This window comes from Mobula birostris, chromosome 3 (genome assembly GCF_030028105.1).
Source record: "Mobula birostris isolate sMobBir1 chromosome 3, sMobBir1.hap1, whole genome shotgun sequence".
In the NCBI taxonomy this organism is placed as follows: Eukaryota; Metazoa; Chordata; class Chondrichthyes; order Myliobatiformes; family Myliobatidae; genus Mobula; species Mobula birostris.
Genome location: NC_092372.1, coordinates 135,442,656 through 135,465,961, shown reverse-complemented (window position 1 = coordinate 135,465,961; position 23,306 = coordinate 135,442,656). Strand labels below are relative to the sequence as shown.

At 40.1% G+C, this 23,306-nt stretch overlaps 1 protein-coding gene across 4 annotated transcripts in view; it reads right to left on the bottom strand.

The window, feature by feature from the left end:
* The window catches only part of snx13 (sorting nexin 13), a 207,579-nt gene that overhangs the window by 29,846 nt on the left and 154,427 nt on the right, over positions 1–23,306 (bottom strand). For all 4 annotated transcript variants that reach the window (XM_072253372.1, XM_072253373.1, XM_072253376.1 and 1 more), the window contains 2 exons: positions 11,896–11,933; positions 10,931–11,000 (listed from right to left, as the gene is read on the bottom strand). In XM_072253372.1, coding sequence (XP_072109473.1) covers positions 10,931–11,000; positions 11,896–11,933 — 108 coding nt within the window. The remainder of the gene's footprint in view (positions 1–10,930; positions 11,001–11,895; positions 11,934–23,306) is intronic.

Here is a 23,306-nt window from a genome sequence, read left to right as displayed (position 1 = left end):
GACTATTTTTTTTTAAATCGACTCTCAATTAATCCCTCTTGTTACTGGTTGCGAATATGATTCTATTATTATTTCTGACCATGCACCGTTGAAATTATTTATTAACTTAAGGGATACATTTATTAATTCTAGACAATGGCGATTTAATACCACTTTGCTTCAAGATTCAGATTTTGTTAGGTTTATTGAGGAACAGATTAAGTTTTTCTTTACAATGAATTCCACAGAGGATACTTCCAACGGGACACTCTGGGATACTTTTAAAGAATATATTCGTGGACAAATTATTTCATGTACTGTCGGACTAAAAAAGCAAACTAATATGGAAATACTTAAACTGGTTGACAAGATTAAAGAAGTTGATAAGAAATATTCTATAGCTCCTAATCAGGAACTTTATAAACAGAGAGTTGAACTTCAAATGGAACATAATCTCTTATTATCATCTTCAATTGAAAGTCAATTAACCAAAACTAAGAGTCAATTTTAAATACATGGCGATAAAACTGGGAAACTTTTAGCTAATCAATTGAAATCGGCGTCGGTTAAACGACAGATTCTTAAGATTCGTAAAAAGATGGCACTTTAACAGTTGACCATGACGAGATTAATAAATCTTTTCAAGAATTCTATACCTCCTTATATCAATCAGAATTTCCTGATGACTCTACTATAATGTATGAATTTTTAAAGAAATTGAATATTCCAAACTTATCATCTAATGAATGTTCAAAACTAGATGTACCTATTACAGTAGAAGAAATAAAGAACGCTATTTTTTCGATGAACTCAGGTAAAGCACCTGGCCCAGATGGATTTACAGTGGAATTTTTAAAATGTTTCTCTACTACACTGACTCCTTGGCTATGTAGTGTTTTTAGGGATGCAGTATCTATAGGTAAATCACCACAATCTTTTTATCGAGCTTCCATTTCCCTAATTCTTAAAAAAGATAAGGACCCTACTGAATGTGCATCTTATAGGCCTATATCTTTGCTGAATGTGGATTCTAAGATTTTTTCTAAATATTGGCAATGAGATTGCAGAATGTATTACCTCAAATTATTTCTGCTGATCAGACTGGATTTATTAAAAATCGTTATTTTTTTTAATATTAGATTAATATTGTTTATACGCCTTCACCCAAAATTTCAGAATGTGTTATTTCATTGGATGCTGAGAAAGCTTTTGACAGAGTTGAATGGACATATTTATTTAACACCCTTGAGAAATTTAATTTTAGTTCGATATTTATATCTTGGATTAAACTGATACATCTTACCCCTTTGGCTTCGGTATTTACTAACAATCAAAGATCACCTCTTTTTCATCTATTCCGTGGTACTAGGCAGGGCTGTCCTCTTAGTCCACTACTATTTGCTATTGCCTTGGAACCGCTAGCTATTGCCAATCATGACTCCCCTAATATATTTGGCATTACCCATGGAAATGAGACTCATAAATTATCACTATATGCAAATGATCTACTATTATATATTTCTAACCCAGGAAAATCTATTCCGGCAGTATTAACTTTGCTTGCCCAGTTTAGTAGTTTTTCTGGTTATAAACTGAACTTCGGTAAGAGTGAACTTTTTCCATTAAACATGCAGGTTCCCACTTATAGAAATCTCCATTTAGAGTGACTAATGACTATTTTACTTATTTAGGAGTTAAAATTACAAAGAGACATAAGGATCTATTCAATTTTAACCTTTTGCCATTAATTGATCAGGTTAAACAATTGATTACTAAGTAGTCCCCATTGTCTCTATCATTGATTGGCTGAATCAATGCTATTAAAATGATTATGTTACCTAAATTTTTATATTTATTTCAAATGATACCAATTTTCATTCTTAAATCTTTTTTTGATACTATTGGTTCTAAAATTTCCTCTTATATATGGCAAAATAAAAAAAAATACTTCAGAATTCTAAGAAAGAGGGTGGTTTGGCATTGCCTAACCTAAGATTTTATTATTGGGCAATTAATATTCGATATTTAATATTTTGGACGCAAGACTGGAATACAACTCCAAGCCCATATTGGGTAAACCTTGAAGGCCACTCTGTACTAGGGTTTTCTTTAGCTTCCATTTTCGGAACTTCACTGCCTTTTGTACTATGTAAATTGAATAAACAAATGTTTAACCCTATAGTTAAACATACATTGCGAATATGGTTTCAATTTCGTAAATTGTTTGGCCTGAATGGATTTATGTTATCAAGTCCTATTATATCTAATTTCTTTTTTCAACCCTCGGTAATGGACCAAGCCTTTTTGATATGGAAAACGAAAGGTATAATATGTTTTCGTGATTTATTTCTGGATAACTGTTATGTGTCTTTTGAGCAGTTATCTGAGAAATTTGATTTGCCCAGATTCCATTTTTTTTAAGATATTTATTTAGAAATTTTTTATATACTACGTTGCCTACCTTTCCGATTTTAAATCCTACTTGCATTATTGATAAAATTTTAGGTTTAAACCCTTTGCAGGAGGGATTAATACCAATGATTTATGATATAATTATGAAATTACAGCCAGATATATGTGATAAAATTAAAAATGAATGGGAAAGGGAACTTCAACTTTGTCTACCTATAGAGAAATGGGATAAAATTTTTCAATTAGTTAGTACTTCTTCTATATGTGCTAAACATACATTAATACAATTTAAAGTAGTACACAGAGCCCATATGTCCAAAGATAGACTAGCTCATATTTATTCCCATATAAACCCTACTTGTGATAGATGTCACACTGAGGTGGCTTCTTTAACTCATATGTTTTGGTTTTGTCCTCTTTTGGAAAAATATTGGAAAGACATTTTTGATATTATTTCAACAGTTCTATGCTTTGATTTAAAACCCCATCCTATTATGGCAATTTTTGGATTGCCAATGGTAGAACATAGATCTTTGTCTTCTTCACCCTGTTGGATGATAGCATTTGTCACTTTAATGGCGAGAAGATCTATTTTGTTGAATTGGAGGGAAATCAATCCTCCAACTACATTCCAATGGTTTTCTCGAACTATATTAAGTTTAAATTTAGAAAAAATTAGAAGTGATATTTTTGACCCTTCGGTTAAATTTGAAGAAACTCGGAAACCTTTTATGCAACATTTTCATATGATGTAATCTGACCTTTCCAAATCTTTTTTTTTTAAACTTAAATTATATGATTAGAGGAGCAGAGTTGACAACATTACTGAACGTGTCTGATACAAGATATTGGTCTAGCTCTGTTTTGTTCTTTTTTTGGGTTTTTTTTTCTTTTTCTTTTGGGGATTTTTTTTGTTTATATATTTTTTCTTTTTATTTCTTTTTTATGACTAATTTCATTATGAGTTTGGAAGTCTATTATATCTATGTTACTTAAAATCTTTTTTGTATATGCTGATTAAGATTATTCCAATCTCTTTATACGAACTTTGTTATTGAGATTATAATTTTGAAAACCAAAAAGATTTAAAAAGAAAAGAAAGAAGGGAGATAAAAAGGAGCGACACATGCATCTAAACGGAGTGCGCTCGTGGTGCTAGCAAAAAGGACACACGCATCAAAAAGAAAACAAGGGGGAAACGGGCCTAAATTAACATAACAAAGATGGCGATGATTGGAATCATTACAGCATTTGATAGTGGCATTAAAGACTGGGCAACTTACATTGAGAGAGAGGAGTTATTTGTGAGACTAATGGTGTTAATGATGAAAAGAAAGCCAGCGTCTTACTCAGTATTATAGGAGCAAAAACATACGGGCTGCTATGGAGTTTGTTAACCCCTGAAAAGCCAGCTGACAAAACGTTCAAGAAATAGTAGACACTCTCTAACAGCTTTTAAATCCCAAACCACTGTCATTGCTGAAAGATTTAAATTTCACAAATGGAATCAGAGCAAAAATGAAAGCATTTCTGAATATTGTGCTGAATTGCGCTAATTATCAGAACATTGTCAATATTGCAGGAGGAGAGAGAGAAGCACGCTGCCCTCCAGTGAAAAATGATATTGTATCAGTTAAATAGGGGCCGTGGACAATTCTGATTTGATGGAGACGGACGTGAAAGCACAGAGGAACATCTGGAGAAATTTCTGAAACGCTAGTTTGCTGCTGTTGTTACTGCGCGATCCAGAACCTTTCAGAGGGAAGGCCTCAAAATCCTCAGCTTTGCCTGCTGTTGGCGACCGAGATTGAGGTCGAATCATTCGGATAGAGATGGCGCTCAGTACGCGGAGTTGGAGAGCTGATCGGAGCCTCGAAGTTTTCGGATGACTCAGAGTCGGACTGTGATGTATGGCAGGAAGAGTTTTTCTTCCTTCTCCCGTCTGCGTGAGATGTGGGACATTTGAGAGACTTTTAACTTTTTACTGTGCTCATGGACTTCTTCATCAAGCTACGGTATTGTTGCACTGTTGTAACTATATGTTATAATTATGTGGTTTTGTTAGTTTTTTCAGTCTTGGTCTGTCCTGTGTTTTGTGATATCACACCGGAGGAAATATTGTATCATTTCTTAATGCATGCACTACTAAATGACAATAAAAGAGGACTGCATGTCTTCATAATCTAAAAAAAAATATTTGGAGCTGGTCTATCAGACGTATTGAAGGGCAGGTTAGTGTGTGGCATGCACTGTGAAACCACAGAGAAGAAGCTCCTGGGTGAAAAAGACCTTACATTAGAGAAGGCGCAGTAAGGGATGCTTCAGAGATACAATAAAAATCTCTGAATATGCTACAAATAAAATGTCACTGAACAGAAATGAAGGAAAGAAATGTTACCGTTATGGGAACATGTCACATGACCCTGATCGCTGTTGGTTTAAAGACAAAGAATGCAGAAACTGTGGCAAACAGGGCCACATTGGCAGAGTATGCAAAGCTAGTAAACAGCAGAAAAAGGACAAAATACAGAGAAACAAGAAACCGCAGAAAGGAAAACACAACAATGTACACAAAATGGAAGAAAGCAGTTCTGATGAAAATGACTCAGATGAAAGTGAATTGTCTTGTCTGCAACTTCACAGCGTGAAAGAGACAGATGATTGAAGAGTAATAAGGATCACTCCACAAGTGGCAGCCGTGAGACTGAAAATGGAGTTGGACACAGGCTCAGCTTTAACGGTGATCTCAGAACACGACTACAAATGACTGTTTGTTCACATACCTCTGAAAGGAACTGAACTACTGCTAAAGACTTACGCAGGACAGAAAGTAAAAGGTAAAATTAAAGTGACAGTGACCTACAGAGACAAAACACAGCAGCTGAACCTCTATGTACTGAAAAATGGAGGACCACTGTTTCTGGGACGTGAATGACTCAGGAAAATCCAGTTGGATTGGCACACTATCAAGGCACTAGATGTATCAACAAAGGAGGGCAGCTCGGCGGGGAAGATGTCCGCAGCTCTCCTCTCACCCATTGTTGACTATCACAATGACGAGGAGGAGCTAGACAGCGTCGACGATGAGGACCAACGCAGTATCCGTGGCTGTGACTCGGATGAAAATACAGAGAATACAAGGGAGACAGATATTGCCAATAAGCAGGATGATGAAGACTACCTGGAAGTAAGAGATCAGATGTACCAGGAGAAATTGGCATCTCTCAAAAGACAGCTACAGCAGTTACAGGAAGGCACTTTGAGGAATAACAGAAAAGGATGAAGAAACTAGATCAACAATACAAGGAAAGAATACGAAATGCAGAGCTTTTTTCTGCAACTGGAAACAGAACAAGTGAAAAGGAATTATATTAAAGAGAAGAAAGCTGCAATGAAGGAATTTAAAGATAAAAAGATTGAGTTAGAAGAAAAGAAAAAGATGATTGAGAATGAAAGGCTAACAATGGAACTCACAGGAGATTCTATGGAGGTAAAGCCAGTAATGACTAGGAAACTAAGGAGGAGACCTAATGACCCTGTTCCAATTACAGACAAAAGACGAAAACCTGCATCTGCACAGTTAAATTACTTGTTAACAGATGAACAGATAATGGAAGATATGTGAACTCTCAATAAGCTTAAATCTCTGAAAAGACCAAAATCTCAGTCTTCTCCTGAGTATCTTCCCAGCACTCCTGCTGAATCACCAGCACAAAGATATGAAGCATGAATAGAAGATGGAAAGTTAAATTATGATAAGAGATGTCAGGCTCTAAAAGGTCAGGCTATCTATTTGGAATCTAAGGAGAATATGAAGATTGGCTGTGCAATTAGCTCAGTTGGAACAAATGAGATATGGGTAAGGAAGACAAGTGATAGCACAAAAATACGTATATATCTAGGACAGCTGCACAAAGGAGACTTCATTATACGGAGGCGATCTGCTGCCTAGAGCTGTTAGCAAGTTGGAGGCGCACATCTTCTTAACTCCGTGCTCAGAGGTCAACTTTTCATGACTTTTATATGGAAATTGGTACTAAAACAAGCAAGTTTATTGACAGACTGAAGAACATGCTATTTGAAGACACTTTCCAATGTCACCTCAGTTTTGATGATTGTACATATTTTTAAGAATAACATTCACCTTTTTGCGGATTTCACTTTGCTTTCGTCATCTTTCCAAGTTGGAGGTGACTACTCTTTATGATTGGAACCTGCCAATTTGTGGATTGTTTAATTTATTCCAGACAATAGAGTGAAGACCGATTTGCTTCAGTGCCGGACAATCTAGAGAATCTCCCCACCCCTTCCCAGAGACTTGAATTATAAATGGATCTTAGACCAAAAGTAAAAAAAAAAGGCTTGTTATACTTTGATATTATTATGTAACTTTGTTATAATTTGATATTAAGTTACTAAGTAAACAAATAGTAGGCGTTTGTATGTTAAGGATAAACATATTTGTTTATCATACTGCCCCAGTAAAAAAAAGTTGATACACAATTAAAATAAAAGGGGAGGAGTGTACCGTATAGCCTACATTATAATAAGGGACTACTTTATGTTTTAGTAACACGTCATTGCATGCGCTATTAGGCACGTGTTGATCTGTACGTGTGTGCCGAGTTCGGTTTCTGCCAGTAAAGAACCATGAACCTTAGCTCACATATCCAGCGTTTTTTAATTAATAGCATTGTTGTGTAACCAGGCCACATACACAATAGGGAGAAAATTCAAAAATCAGAGGAACAAAGGGAGTTGGGAGTACTTGTGCAGTACAGGTGCCCCCCGCTTTTCGAACGTTTGCTTTAAGAAACCTCACTGTTATGAAAGACCCACATTAGTTACCTGTTTTCGCTAACAGAAGGTGTTTTCACTGTTACAAAAAAAGGCAGCACGCGAAAAAAAAATCAGCGTGCACCTGAGCAGCCGCTCCTCCCCCGGATTCGGAACAGCATTCTCGCTGGCATTGCTTAAACACGTGCCTGTGAGCATCTGTTAGCAAGGTGAGTTCTAAGGTATCGGAAAAGCCTAAAAGAGCTCTAAGGGTGTTACACTTAGTGTAAAACTAGACATAATTAAGCGTTTCGATCGTGGTGAACGAAGCAAGGACAAAGTGAGTTTGGCTTGTGGAAGTTGACGAAGATGATGTTGAAGAGTTTTTGGCATCCCATGACCAAGAACTGATAGATGAAGAGCTGATGCAATTGGAAGAGGAAAGGATAACAATCGAAACCAAATGCAGTAGTGAATGGACCGAAAGTGAAGTTGTCCAGGAACTGAACGTGAAGCAACTGCGTGACATTTTCGCTGCAATGATAAAGTACGACTTTAATTTTGAAAGGGTACGTCGGTTTAGGGCATATTTGCAGGATGGTTTGAGTGCTTACAAAGAACTGTATGATAGCAAAATGCGCAAGGCTCAGCAGTCAAGCATACTGTCGTTTTTCAAGCCTTCTACATCAGCCACAGCAGATGATGAACCTCCACCTTCGACATTGAGGCGGGCAGACATAGAAGAAGATGACTTGCCTACCCTAATGGAAACAGACAATGATGAAGTGACACCCCAGTGTCCCACCACCCCAACCCCCAGGCCGCGGACAGATACTGATTCGCGGAGAATGCAGCGGTAGCCAGGAGGCACACAGCACGTCTTTAAGAAAAAAGCTGAAATAAACAAGCTAATTAATTAGGTGCCGCCAACACGTAAATGTTGGCCCAGATCAGAGGCGACACAATCGGTAATCGCCTCTGATCTGGGCCGACAATTACATGCCGGGCGGCACATAATTAATTAGCATGTTTATTTCGGCCTTTTTCTTAAAGATGTGCTGTGTGCCTCCCGGTTACCACTGTACCCCTGCATTCTTTGCAGATCCGTATCGGTCGGCGGCCCGGAGGGTGAGGGTCACTGCACCACCCCATCCTCCAACAACTCAGCCTAACACACCATCATCAGTGTACTCGGCGCTGTCTTCCCAATTCCCGTAAGTGATACTACTACACTGTACATACATTATTTCTACTTTATATAGGCTGTGTATTTTTACGTGTTATTTGGTATGATTTGGCAGCTTCTTAGCTTAAAGGTTACTGGACAGTGTTTTTGCCAACAGCGCTTGCGTGAGATTTTCTGCTGAGAGCGCTTGCGACGTGTTTTTGCCGACGGCGCTTGCGTCAGATTTTCACTACAGAGTACAGTGCAGGCAATGATTGTGGAAAAGTATTTCTACTTTATATAGGCTGTGTATTTATCATATCATTCCTGCTTTTACTATACGTTACTGTTATTTTTCGTTTTATGTGTTATTTGGTATGATTTGGTAGGTTATTTTTGCGTCTGCGAACGCTCACAAAATTTTCCCATTTAAATAAATGGTAATTGCTTCTTCGCTTTACAACATTCCGGCTTACGAACCATTTCATAGGAACACTGTACCTTCGGATGGCGGGGGAAACCTGTATTCCCTAAAGGTTACCTTGTAGGTTCAGTCAGTGGTAAGGAATGCACAAGTAATGGTAGCATTCATTTCCAGAGGACTGGAATACAAGAACAAGGATGTAATGCTGAGGCTTTATAAGGCTTTAGTCAACCACACTTGGAGTACATGAGAAGTTCTGGGCCCTTTACCTAAGAAAAGATGTGCTGGCATCGGAGAGGGTCCAGAACAGGTTCATAAAAATGATTTTGCGAATGAAAGGGTTAATGTATGAAAAGCATTTGATGGCTCTGGGCCTGTATTTACTGGAGTTTTGAAGATTTTGGGGGGCAGGGGGTAATCTCATTGAAACCTGTTAAATATTGAAAGGCCTAGATGGAGTGAATGTGGAGAAGATGTTTCCTATAGTGGAAGAATTTAAGACCAGAGGATGCACCCTCAGAATAGAGGGATGTCCATTTAGAACAGAGATTAGGAGGAACTTCTTTTGTCAGAGGGTACTGAATCTGTGAAATTCATTGCTACAGGTGGCTATAGAGGTCCAGTCATTGAATATATTTAAAACAGATGTTGATAGGCTCTTGATTTTTCAGGGTGTCAAAGGTTACAGGGAGATGGCAGTAGAGTGAGGCTGAGAAGGATAATAACTCGGCCATGATGGAATGACAGGAAGACTATGGACCAAATGGCCTAATTCTGATCCAATGTCTTAAGGTGTAATGGACAATATATTTTCACCTCGAGGGTAATGGGAGTTTGAATGTACTTATAAAGATCTGTAGAACAAGAAACCATCGCGCTTAAAGGGTACTAGAATCCATACTTGAGCTACATATAGGACTAGGTAGATAAGTGTGGAAATTAGGAATAGGCTGGATAGCTCTTACTCAATTGCTATGCATACAGTGGACAAGTATCACCTTGTATATTTACTGTGATTAGATGACTTGAAATAATAACAGAATCTAACAAGTATTGGCTTTAACATACACATGACTCAAAAGCAAATTCAATTGTCTGAGGAAAAAAAACATTTTAGGCTGTTCTTGCATTAGAAATGCAAAGAAAAAACATGACTGTTTCAACATCACTTAAAGCACACAGATATTGTCCCAAACCTACATTTTTGGCGAAAAACTATAGTTTACTTTAATGCCTGGTGAGCAGGGCTTGAATTAAATATCTGAGCAGTGCAAGTCAAAATGAGCACTACGAAAAAACTGCTACCAGCCTGTTTGCCATGTGGATAGAAACAAAATATTTAAACTCCTTGGTATTTAATTTACATTGACAATGGAAAACAGCTGTTACCTTTGAAAATATCTGGCAACTCATTATGCATGCAACCCACTAACTTTTTCCATGAAACTATATAAAAAAAATTCTGTTGCCTACAGAGGACTTTATATTCTGTAATCAAATTAACATCAATTGAAAAACTATAAAGTAGCTTTCCCTCACAGTAAAGTTAAACCACCTTGAAGATATGGAGATGTGAAAATAACAGATGGTGAAAAATGAACAGAAATGTAAACATATAAAGGAAGAATGATATTCAGAATAGAGGACATTGTCCAATTCAATTACTGCCACAAAGAGCTAACAGATCAGTCGGAAAAGCATATTCCAAAAAGGCCAACCAAACTCCTGACAAATAAACCTTGTTTTACTTAAGCTTAATAGTAATGCACATGACCTGAAAATTCATCAATTAGCACTACATATTTTCTGTTGTTAAATAGGGAGTCCGAATTTACAAGGAAAAACGAAGTGTTCTCTAGACTTCTAGCATCTGGTGACTGATACACTTGTACACATAACCAACTCATACACTAATCTATAAAGAGTACAGTATGTATAAGTACTTATGTTACTGTTCAAGTTTGGCTCAACAAAAATGCTTCATTGTTGAATCAACAGGCATTATTTCAACTAGTGCAGCTGCTCTGTGAGCACACAAATCATAATGTATCTGATACATCAGCAAATTTTGCTATATTTGTGAAGTAAATCTAATAGTTAAGTGACATGCATATAAAATAACTAGATTTGTACAAATTAACTTATCTGCAGGCTATATGCTTCTTTTTACTTACCAGTGTCACTAATAGTTACTTGAAGTTGCAATGACTCTTCAGAACTGGCATTTGAAAGATCATCTAGTGACTAGAGAAGAAAACATACAAATTTTTCAACACAAATTTCAAATTAACTTATTTTCCAAACTGCTTAACTCAGCTCATTCTCACGAGTTGATTATGCACATATACTTTATGCCACCTAAATAATGATTGATAAAGCCTTCAGGATGACACAAAAAATCAAATTATCACTAAATTATATATTTTCAAGGAAATTTGTTTTGATTATCAAAAGTAACAACCATTAATTACCAATACCCACAAAGAGAAAGATAGAGTGAAGACCTCTGGTTTCTTTACCATTAATTTACTTTTCTGAAATTTATTTAATTTTCACTTAAATGGAACCTGATCATATTAGAATAAGAATCAGCTTAATATCATCAGCATGTGTCATGAAATTTGTTGCCTTTATGGTAGCAGTAGAATGCTATACGTAATAATAGGGAAAAATAAAACATGAATTCAGCGAGTTCAGGGAGTTAGGTGCTAAGTTAATGGGCAGGAACTGTAGAAAATACTAATACTAATCTGTAGAAAATATTACTGATCTAAAGGCAAACCACAACTTATTTTGAAAACATCACCCAAAAGGAAAAAGATTGCTAAGTTGGGTATGCAACAGGAACAACAATATTTGATACATGGTGTTTGATACAAAGGAACACAATTATACAAGTGTTCATTCATTTCTGACATGAAACTGGACCAAACAAATAGAGATTCATGTTAAAATACTGACATAAGCAATTTAACCACATAGCTATCAAGTTTTGCCTAAAGCACAAAGAAGTAAAAGCCATAGCTTAGTTTCAGGATTGACAAATAGATAGAAATTAGGTTATTTTATTCTATGCAAAAACAGACAAAGGTGATATCATCACATGATCTCAGTGAGGCAAAAGTCTCTTACAACTTACCGAATTTAAACTACCATTTGGAGAGCCATTGAAAGACTCTGGAGAGGGAAAAAAAAATCAAAGTAACAATCTTTTAGTAAGGAACAACGAAACACACTAAGTCATACACTAAAATCACAAAGTATTAACAAAGAAAGATTACAATTTCCTCCCACGCCCCAAAGATTAGCATAACTGGCTAATGTAAATTACTCAATTTAGCTGGATGGTAAAATAGTCAGGGTGGAGTCGATCGGCATTTGAAAGAAGAGGTAATAGGAAAATGCATGGTTGTATGAGGTTGAAGGGATTTCTCTGAGAGTCTGCATGGACTCAGTGGGTTAAGTGTCATACAACTACATCATAACAAACATGAAGACATGAAAGGGTATTGTTATTTTAGATAAATGCCTGTAATTTATCTAGTTTAAACAATTAACTGTTTAACATTTCAAAATCACTTAGCTACTGCATTACGAGATTGTGACAAACTTCACTAGTGATATGTGTCTTTACAAAGCAAATTAAATTCAATGGAGAAAACTGTAATGCAAAAGATTTTGGTGGACTGAATCCAAAGCAACACACGCAAAATGCTGGAGAATCACAGCAGGTCAGGCAGCATCAATGAAAATGAATAAACAGTTGACGTTTTGGGCCGAGACCCTTCTTTAGGACTGGAAAGGGGGAAGATGACAGAATAAAAAAATTGAGGGGAGGGGAAGGAGGATGGCTCAAAGGAGATGGGTGAAGTTAGGTGGGTATAAAAGATAAAGGGGTGGAAATGAATCAGGGTTTTGATCTCAGGATTGCTACCAACACCACCTGCTCGTGAGGCCAGAAATAGGAAGATTATACAATTTAACATGTGGCTAAGGAGTTGGTATCGGAGATTTTTGGATCATTGGGCTCTCTTCCAAGGAAGCTAAGACCTGTACAGAGAGATGGTTTGAATCTGAACTGGAAGGGGACTAATATCTTAGCGGGGAGGTTTGCTAGTGCTGCACAGTGGGGTTTCAACTAGAGTTGCAGGGGGGTGGGAACCAGAGTGGTAGAACAGTTAGTTAGTGGAGAGGTTGTGGAGATGGATATTGTTAAGACCTCAGACAAAGTCAGGAACCAAAAGTATGAGCATGGTGCAACTAATGTCCTGAGTTGCTTATATTTTAATGCAAGTATCATAGCAAATGCAGATGAACTCAGGGCATGGAACAACATCTTAATTATGATTTTGTAGCCATTAGTGAGAAGTGGTTGCAGGAGCGGCAGGACTGGCAGCTCAATATTCTGTGGTTCAGTTGTTTTAGATGCGACAGAGGGGGAGGGATTAAAGGAGGAGGGGTGACATTACTAGTCAGAGAAAATATCACGGCAGTGCTCAGTTAGAACAGGCTGGACAACTCAGCTAGTGAGGCATTATGGGTGAGAACTAAGAAAAGTGTGACTATGTTAATGGAGCTATATTACAGACCACCCAACAACTGGAGGGTTTGAGAGAAAGAAATTTGGAGAGATTGCAGACCGATGCAAGAAACATAAGGACGTTATAGGAGGTGATCTTAACTTTCTACATATTGATTGGGACTCTCGCACCATAGAAGAACTATATGGGAAGTCGAGAGGATTGGAGGATAGCCAATGTTGTTCCACTGTTCAAGAAAAGTTCTAAAAATAAACCTGGAAATTTCAGGCCAGTGAGCCTGACATCAGTAGTGGGAAAGTTACTGGAAGGTGTTCTGAGGGACCAGATATATAATTATTTGGATAGACATTGACTGATTCAGGATAGTCAGCATGGCTTTGTGGCTGGCAGGTTGTGTCTAAGCAATCTTGTAGAGCTTTTTGAAGAAGTTACTAGGAAAGTTGATTAAGGCAAGGCAGTGGATGTTGTCCACGTGGACTTTAGTAAGGCATTTGACAAGGTCTGGAATGGGAGGCTGGTCAAGAAGGTTCAGTTGCTCAGCATTCAAGATGAGGTAGTAAACTGGATTAGACATTGGCCTTGTGGGAGAAGCCAGAGTAGATAGTTGCCTTTCTGACAGGAGGCCTGTAACTGGTGGAGTACTGTAGGGATCAGTACTGGGTCCATTGTTGTTTGTTATTATATCAACGATCTGAATGATAATGTGCTTAAGTGGATCAGCAAATTTATGGATGACACCAAAGCTATCATGGCCTGCAGCAGAATCTGAACCAGATAGAAAAATAGGCTGAAAAATGGCAGATGGAATTAAATGCAGACAAGTGCAAGGTGTTGCACTTTGGTAGAACCAACCAGGGCAGGTCTTACACAGTGAACCGTCGGGCACTGAGGAGTGTGGTAGTACAAAGGGATCTGGGAATACAGGTTCATAAGTCGGTAAAAGTTTTGGTAATCTACATACAGGAAAGATGTAAGTAACATGGAAAGAGTACAGAGACAATTTACAAGGAAGTTGCTGGGTCTGGAGGACCTGAGCTATGTGGAAAGATTGAATAGGTAAGGACTTTATTCCTTGGAATATAGAAGATTGAGAGATGATTTGATAGAGGTATACCAAAATTATGAGGGGGTATCAATAGGGTATACACAAGCAAGGTTTTTCCATTGTGGATGGGTGAGAGGTTATAGGTTAAGGCTGAAAGGTGAAAAGTTTAAGGGAAACATGAGGGGAAACTTCTTCACTCAGAGGGTCGTGAGAATGTGAATCTAGCTGCTAGCACAATTTCAACATTTAGATAGATACATTATAGATCGCAAAGGAAATTATAGTGTCACAGAAGCATTAGAAGTGCACAGATATAAATATTAGAAGAGAAGTAAAAAGAATAAAAATTAAGTTTCCACAACAGTTTAACAGGAGGGATCGTCACTTCCCTGGCTCTAGGTAGACTCATTATGGAGCCTAATGGCCGATGGTAAGAATGACCTCATATAGCGCTCTTTGGAGAAGTGCAGATGTCTTAGTCTATCACTAAAAGTGCTCCTCTGTTGAGCCAAGTTTGCATGCAGAGGGTAAGAAACATTGGCTAGAATTGCCAGGATTTTCCATAATGTCCCTTGGATAAGTACAGGGATGGTAGGGGTATGGAGGCTGTGGTCCTGGTGCACGTTAATGGGAATAGGCAGTTTAAGTGGTCTGTCACGGACAAAATGGGCTAAAAGACCTGTTTCTGTGCGGCATTTTCTATGACTCTACGAATTACAGTATAAAAAAAGTTAAATAAAGTACATAGTGCAAAAATAGAAATTGAAAAGTAATGAGGTCATGTTCATGGGTTCACTGTCCATTCAGAAATCTTATGGCAGAGGGGAAGAAGCTGTTCCTGAATCATTGAATGTGTGTTTAGACTTTTGCACCTCTGTCCTGATTGTAGCAATGAAAACAAGACACAATTTTGGTGATGAAGCTCCTTAATGATGGATGCCACCTTTTTGAGGCAACACTCCTTGAAGATTTCCTGGATACTATGGAGGCAGTGCTCAAGAAGGAGCTGACTAAGTTTACAACTGTCTGCAGCGTATTTCGATCCAGTGCAGTAGTACCTCCCTGCACCACCACCCTCCCCTATACCAGGTGGTGATGCAGCCAATTAGAATGTTCTCCATGGAGAACTTTGCAAGTGTCTTTGGTGACAGACCAAATCTCCTCAAACTCTCAATGAAATATAGTCACTGTCACTCAATTAGCTGTCATATCTCGCTCCTATACACTTTCTCATCACCATCTGAAATTCTGCTAATGATAGTTGTATCGTCAGCAAATTTTTATAGGTAGCATTTGAGCTGTGCCTAGCCACATAGTCATAGGTGTAAGGAGCAAAGCAGTGAGTTAAGCACGCATCCCTGAGGTGCGCCAGTGTTGATTAACGGGGAGGTGGATACGTTATTACTGATCCATGCACATTGTCCGCATGGAGAGAACCGATGACGATATCAGCACAAGGTGGAGTAGGGCTGATGTTGAACAGCAAGGCGAAGAAGGCACTGAGGGGCGTAGTCTCAGTTAGTGACAGAATCCTTACTGCAGAGTTCGATGAAAACCGGGTGACATCTGTCATCATCTGTTACTCTCCGCACAACTGCAGCGAGGAGAAGGTGGTGGAGGCCTTCTACAGTAAACTTCACTAAACTGTTACTTCAATACCGGCACATAACTTCCTGGCTGCGCTCGGCGATTTTAATGCCCAGGTTGGACTCGAAGATGTTCCATACTCATACCAAGACTTTACTAACAGAAATGGACAATATCTAGTTGATTTCATCCAGGAACACAGTCTCATTGCCGCCAACACACAATTCAAGAAGCGAGCTGGTAAACTGTGGACATATGAAAGCACAGCCTCCATCTACAGGAAACAGCTCCATTACATCCTCGTAAGAACAAAATGGCATAATTGTGTGATCAATATAGATGCCTACAGCACCTTCAACTCAGTCAGTTCTGACCATAGAGTAGTGTCAATGCAAGTGAGACTGAGCCTGTGACAACCTAAAGCCACAGGTCCCAAGGAGAAGATAGACTGGAAGGCATTCTCCTCACAACCTATTGTTCAAGCCCAGTACACAGTGGAGGTGAGAAATTGCTTCGACCCACTAGACAGGGGGGAGGAAGAGACTGCCACCGACCGCTATCAGCAGCTCACAGACGCACACACAGATGCAACAAAGAGTTTGCCTAATGTGAAGCGAATCAAGAAGAGTCGGATCTCGAAACATCCTGACGTCGTCGCAGCAAGAAGTGTGGTCAATGCTTGTCATGCCAAACTTAGAAGCAGCGAAGCAGAAGAGCTAAGAAACAAGATCAAGACAGCAAAGAAGAATCTCTTTGCCACCTACGACCGACTGAAGGAAGAGGAACTAGCTGACAGGATTAGACAGATAGAAGCTGCTAATGAAGACATGCAGCATGGAGAAGCATGGCGCCTAGTCAATGAGATTGGTAGACGGAAGAAGTCCCCATCAGGTCAAATAAGTGGTAAAACAGCGGAGGACCGTGTCCTGACATGGTTTACCCACCTTAAGAACCTGCTGTGAAGCCCTCCAATGATCACAGAAGAAGAAGAGGACATACCCACGATACTAACGCAAGTTGACATTGATGATGGCCCATTCACCACTGAGGAACTGAAGGCGGCCAAATATGCACTCAAACAGGGCAGGAGCACTGGACCAGATGGGATACCACCAGATGTCCTGAAGAACTGCGACCTGGACAACACCTTGCTGGACATATGTAATACGGCACTGATGAAAGGCGACAAACCAGAACAGTGGTCACTATCAAACGTTACCCCAGTCCCCAAGTTTGGATCCCTCACAAAGATAGATAACTACCGTGGTATCAACTTGACCTGCATCTTAGCAAAGTTATACAATCGGATGTTCTTGAACAGGATTCGCACCGCCATTGACCCTACACTAAGATTCAATCAGAATGGTTTTCGGCAGAAGCACACAACAGTAATGCAAATACTTGCTCTCCGTAGGATCATCGAGGAAGTTAAGAAGAACAACCTACCAGCCGTGCTTACTTACATCGATTTTCGCAAAGCTTTTGACTCCATTCACCGAGGTAAAATGCTGAAGATCCGGAAAGCTTACGGAGTGCCAGACCGTCTACTGAGAGCAATAGAGTCCAGCTATACCAAAACCATGGCGAAAGTTGTATCACCATACGGAGAAACAGCACTGTTCGAGCTCCTAGCTGGTGTGCTGCCAGGAGACACTCTGGCACCCTACATCTTTATAATCATCCTTGATTACGGTCTGCGTCAAGCTACCAGAGATCATAACAAGCTTGGTTTTACCATAAAACCATGGTGAACCAAAAGGGTCAGACCAGTTGCACTCACAGATCTCGATTTTACAGATGACATAGTCCTCAGATGGAGGAAGCACAGCAGCTACTGACAAAAATGGAAATTGAGTGCAATAAAGTTGGACTTCACCTAAACACTAAAAAGACAGAGTACATGGTGTTTAACTGTGACGAAGGGACTCTCAAGTCCGTAGAGAATGATACCATTAAGAAAGTCTTTGACTACAAGTACCTTGGGTCAAGAATGACGAGTTCGGAGAAGGACATAAAGATACGGAAGGCACTGGCGTGGATGGCTATGAATGACATGAAGGGAATCTGGAAGTCGAGCCTGACCAGAGGGCCTCAAAAGAGGATTTTCATAGCAGTCATAGAGTCCATTCTCACGTATGGATGCCAGACGTGGGCACTCACCAAGACAATGCGAAAGTCTCTAGATGGTTGCTATACACGAATGCTCCGGATGGCTCTTGACGTGAGTTGGCAACAGTACATGACAAACGTCAAGCTCTGTAACAACCTACCGATGCTCACCACTAAAATCAAGGCGAGAAGACTGCAACTCGTGGGGCACTGTCTACGCCACTCCGAGCTACCTGCCAGCCTACTCATCATATGGGAGCCCAAGCACGGGAGGATGCACCCTGGGCACCCTCCAAGACTATGGTCAACACGCTCCTAGAAGACAGCGGCACGGCTAATGTAGATGAACTGGACACACTGATGAGGGAGAGGGAGAAGTGGAGAGTCCGTCATCGTGCCTGACACCGGCCCCCTAGGCCTGAGTCGACGTAATAGTAGTAGTATGCACATTGTGGTCTTCCAGTAAGAAAACTGAGGATCCATTTGCAGAGGGAGCTACAGGGGCCTAGGTTCTGGAGCTTTTTGATGAGAACTGTAGGAATGATTGTGTTAAATGTTCAGCTCTAGTAAATAAACAGCATCCTGACATAGGTAGTTATATTGTCCAGGCAGTCCAAGGCTGCATGAAGTGCCAATGACATTGCATCTGCTGTAGATCTATCGTAACGATAGGCAAATTGCAGTGGGTGCAGGTTCTTGCTGAGACAGGTGTTAATTCTTTCCGTAACCAACCTCTCCAAGTAATTGATCACTGTAGATGTGAGTGCTACTGGACGATAGTCATTAAGGCAGTTCACCCTGCTCTTCTTGGACACTGGTATAATTGATGCCCTTTTGAAGCAGGTGAGGACTTCTGACTATAGCAATGAGGGATTGAAAATATCTTTGAACACCTCCACCAGTTGGTTGGCACAGGTTTTCAGAGCCCTACCAGGTACTCCATCAGGGCATGTCACCTTGCGAAGGTTCGTACTCTTGAAAGACAGCTTGACATTGGCTCAGGGACAGAGCTCACTAAGTCACCAGGTGCTGTAGAGATGCTCATAGCTGGTATTATTCTCCCTTTCAAAGGGTGCTTAAAAGGTGTTGAGCTCATCTGTGAGTGAAGCATCATTGCCATTCATATTAAATTTCGCTTTGTAGAAAGTAATGGCCTGCAAACCCTGCCAGAGATGACATGCATCCAATCTGCCTCCAACAGTGTTCAGAATTGTTCCCTTTGCTCTTGAGGTAGCCCTCCACATGTTGTACCTGGTTTTCTTGTACAGATCTGGGTTGCTAGACTTGAATGCCACAGATCTAGCAGACTATGAACCTCCAGGTTCATCCACAGCTTTTGATTTGGCTATGTACCGTTTGTTCTCCTAGGCACACTCACCCACACAGGTTTTAATGAAGTCAGTGACAGTGTGGCATACTCATTCAGGCTCGAAGTTGAATCCCTGAATACAGTCCAGTTTACCAATTCAAAGCAGTCTTGTAGGTGCTCTTGCGCCTCCCTTATCCACACCTTCTTGGTCCACACTACTGGTACTGCAGTCTTCAGTCTCAGGGAGTAGAGTACAGCCAAGTGAACAGACTTTCCAAAGAGTGGGTGTGAGATAGCACAATAAGCACTTTTGATGGTGGTATAACAGTGATCCAGTATGTTGGTTCCTCTGGTACTAAAAGTGATTGGTTGGTAATAATTATTTTGAGACTTTTTCAAGCTAGCCTGGGTAAAATCCCTCAAAATCACAGGGAAGTTATCAGAATGCACTGCTTCATGCCTGTTGATTACGTTGCTCAGTTCAACAAGTATCTGTTGGGGATGTACACCACTTATCAAGGTGATTGCTGAAATCTCCTGCGGCAGATAAAATGGACACTTGATTGCGAGATGTTCAAGGTTGGGTCAGCAGGACTGAGATAGCACCGTAGTATTTGTATACCACAAGGAGCTGATCATGAAGCATACTGCACCTCCTCTGCATTTGAAAGACTCAGCAGTCCTATCTTGGCGGGGTATTGGGAAACTGTCATACTGTATTGCTACATCTGGAATGGTGGGGATAGTCAAGATTCTGTGAAACAAAAATGCAACAGCTTTTAATGTCCCTCTGGTACAATTTAGCCCTGAGATCTTCGATTTTATTTACCAGAGACTGTACATTTGCCAGCAAAATAGTTGGTATTCGGAGTTGAAAGCCACGCTTCCTTAGATGAACTTAGGAGAAAGGGAAGGAGGAGCAGATCCAAGGAAGTAATAGGCAGGTAAGAAGAGTAATGAGCCACTGTGTGGAGAATAGAAAAGGGGATGGGGAGGACTTTTTTTTTAACTGAAAGGAGAAATCAATATTCATGCCATCAGGTTGGAGGCTACCAAGATAAAATATAAGATATTGCTCCTCCACCCTGAGGGTGGCTTCATTGACACGAGAAGAGGCCATAGACCGGCACGTCAGAACGGGAATGTGAATCAGAATTAGTTGTTTGGACATTAGAAAGTTCCACTTTTGGTGGATGGAGTGGAGGTGCTCAATGAAGCAGTCTGCTACTTTACAGCTGGTCTTGCCACTGTAGAGGAGGCTGTATCAGGAGTCCCGTACACAGTAGACAATCCCAACAGATTCACAAGTGAAGTGTTGCCTCCTCTGGAAGGGCTGTTTGGGTCCTAAATGGAGGGAAGCAAGGAACTGGATGGGCAGGTGTAGCACTTTAGCCGCTTGCAGAAATAAGCGTCGGGAGGGAAGTTAGTGGGAAGGGACAATTGGACAAGGGGGGGGGGGGGAGATATCCCTACAGAAAGCAGAGCGTGGGAAGAGATAGATAAGTTAGGTGGTAGGATCCCTTTGGAGATGGTGAAAGTTGTGGTGAATGATGTGTTGGATGCAGAAGCTCATGGGGTAGTAGGTAAGGTCATGAGGAACTTTATCACTGTTAAGGAAGCAGGAAAATTGGTTGATCGCAGATGTTTGGGAAATGGAGGAGATGTGGGTGAGAGCAACAGAAATGTTGGGAAACCCTGTTCTTTGAAGGAAGAGGACAGCTCTGATGTCCTGGAAAGAAAATATACATCCCGGGAACAGATGCGGCAGAGACGAAGGAACTGGGAAAAGGGAATAGCATTTGTACAGGAGGCCGGGTGGGAAGGGGTATTGTTAGGATAACTGTGGGAATCAGTAGGTTTATAAAAGATGCCAGTCGACAGCTTGTCTTTAGAGATAGAGACAAGGAGATTGAGAAAGGGGAGGGAGTTATCAGAAATGGACCAAATGAATTTAAGAGTATGGTAGAAGCTGGAGGCAAAGTTGATGAAATTGATGAGCTCAGCATGGGTGCATAAATAGCACAAATGCTGTTGTCATTGTAGCACTGTAAGAGTTGGGGAACATTACTGGGGAAGGCTTGGAACATGGACTGCTCTACATAGCCAATGAAAAAGCAGGCATAGCTGGGGTTCATGCAGGTGCCCATGGTTAGACTGAAGAAAGTGGGAAGAGCTGAAGGAAAAATTCTTGAGGGTGGGGACCAATATTCCCATACAAAAGAGGGTGGTGGCGAGGAACTGGTTGCTTCTTTTACTAAGAGAGAAGAGAGCCTTAAGGCCTAAGTGTATAGGGACTGGACATCCATGATGAAAATGAGGCAGTCAGGGCAGGGAATTTCAAGTTAGTGAGGAGATAGAGAGCACAAGAAGAGCTGTTGATGAAGGTAGGAAAGGAATGAAACAAGGGAGATAGAATGGAGTCGAGGTATAAGGTCACAAGTTCATTGGGGCAGGGGCAGGTGGAGACAATGGACCTACCCGAACATTCAGGTTTGTGGATCTTGGGTACGAGGTAGAAGTGAGCAGAGCAAGGTAAGGGAACTATGAGCTTGTTGGCAGAGGATGGGAGTTCTCCAGAGTTGATGAGGTTGGTGCTGGTGTTGGAGACAGTTTTCTGATGGTCTGGAGTGGGGTCCTGTTAAAGGGGTAGGGATGAAGAGGTTTCTGAGAGTTGCCGTCTGGCCTCAGCAAGGTAGAGGTCAGTGTGCTATGATAGCACCCCCTTTTGTCTGTGGGTTTGATGGTAAGGTTGGGATTGGTGCAGAAAGAGTGGAGGGCAGTGCATGCAGAGGGAGTAAGGTTTGAGAAGGAGAGGGGAGTGCTGAAGTCGAGCCTAAACAAAATATTTTTAAATAGGAAAACAGACACAAGTATGTTATAATGTATTCACAAACCTTCGAATGGTTTCTTCAGAAAGGTGAGACAATACAAGGGATGACCAGCTTTATTAATAGGTGGAATTCAAGAAAGGTAGGACTAAACTATAACTTCATACTGCAGTGCTGTGCTCATTTCTTAACACTACAACTTAAGAAGGCTGTCCAGATCTGAGGGTTATAACAGAAGTGATCAACTTGAATGATAAGGGAACAATAAAATGCAGATTAGAGCTTCAGTTAAATAATGACAGTGGACATGGCTATTGTAAAGTAGGGAAGCATATTTAAAGAATGATCTTCCAACAGAATTGTGTTAAGATTAGAAATATAAGAGGCTTAATATAATATGCAACATAGGTGGGGGAGGTGAAGTAGTAAGAAGCTGTGATACAGCGGCAGGAAAGAGATTGATACAGAATACATTTATTACAAAGGAACTATTGAAAGGTGGTCTTTTTATTTAACTACATACAACTTAGTAGAATTCAAATAAACAATTCCTGAACTATACACTAGGAACTTCATAAACCTCTGAAGTCAAGACTGAATATAATGATTTTACAACACAATTCACAGCTGCTTCCTGTTTGGATGGGACATGTGAACAATATATTTTGTTGCCATTTATACCTCCTCTTCATCTATCTTTTACCTCTTTACCTGTCATTTGCATTCCCCTTCATTCTGCCTTTTTATTATTCCTGCCTTATAAAGACCTTACCTTTGGTTCCTTGCTCTCCTCTCTTTTCATAATTTAGTTAACCGAGTTACAACTCTACATTCTCTCCTACTTTGACAAAGTTTGATGACCTGAGATATTAGCTATTTTTCTCTCTCTACAGATGACACCAAACCACTGAATTGCTCGGTACTTCTTGCTCAATAACACAGAAAAATTGTACAGGTCGACCTTCACTAATCCGACTACCTGTAATCCGGTTCCTTTGATAATCCACACTGATTTCAAATTTTCCGGGACACCATAGCAATATGTCGTGCATTTGTTCGGTTGCACTAGATCTGTTCACGTGTTGGCGCACTCTTGTAAGCGCAGAGAGGCAATTCCTGCTTGTTTTCCTG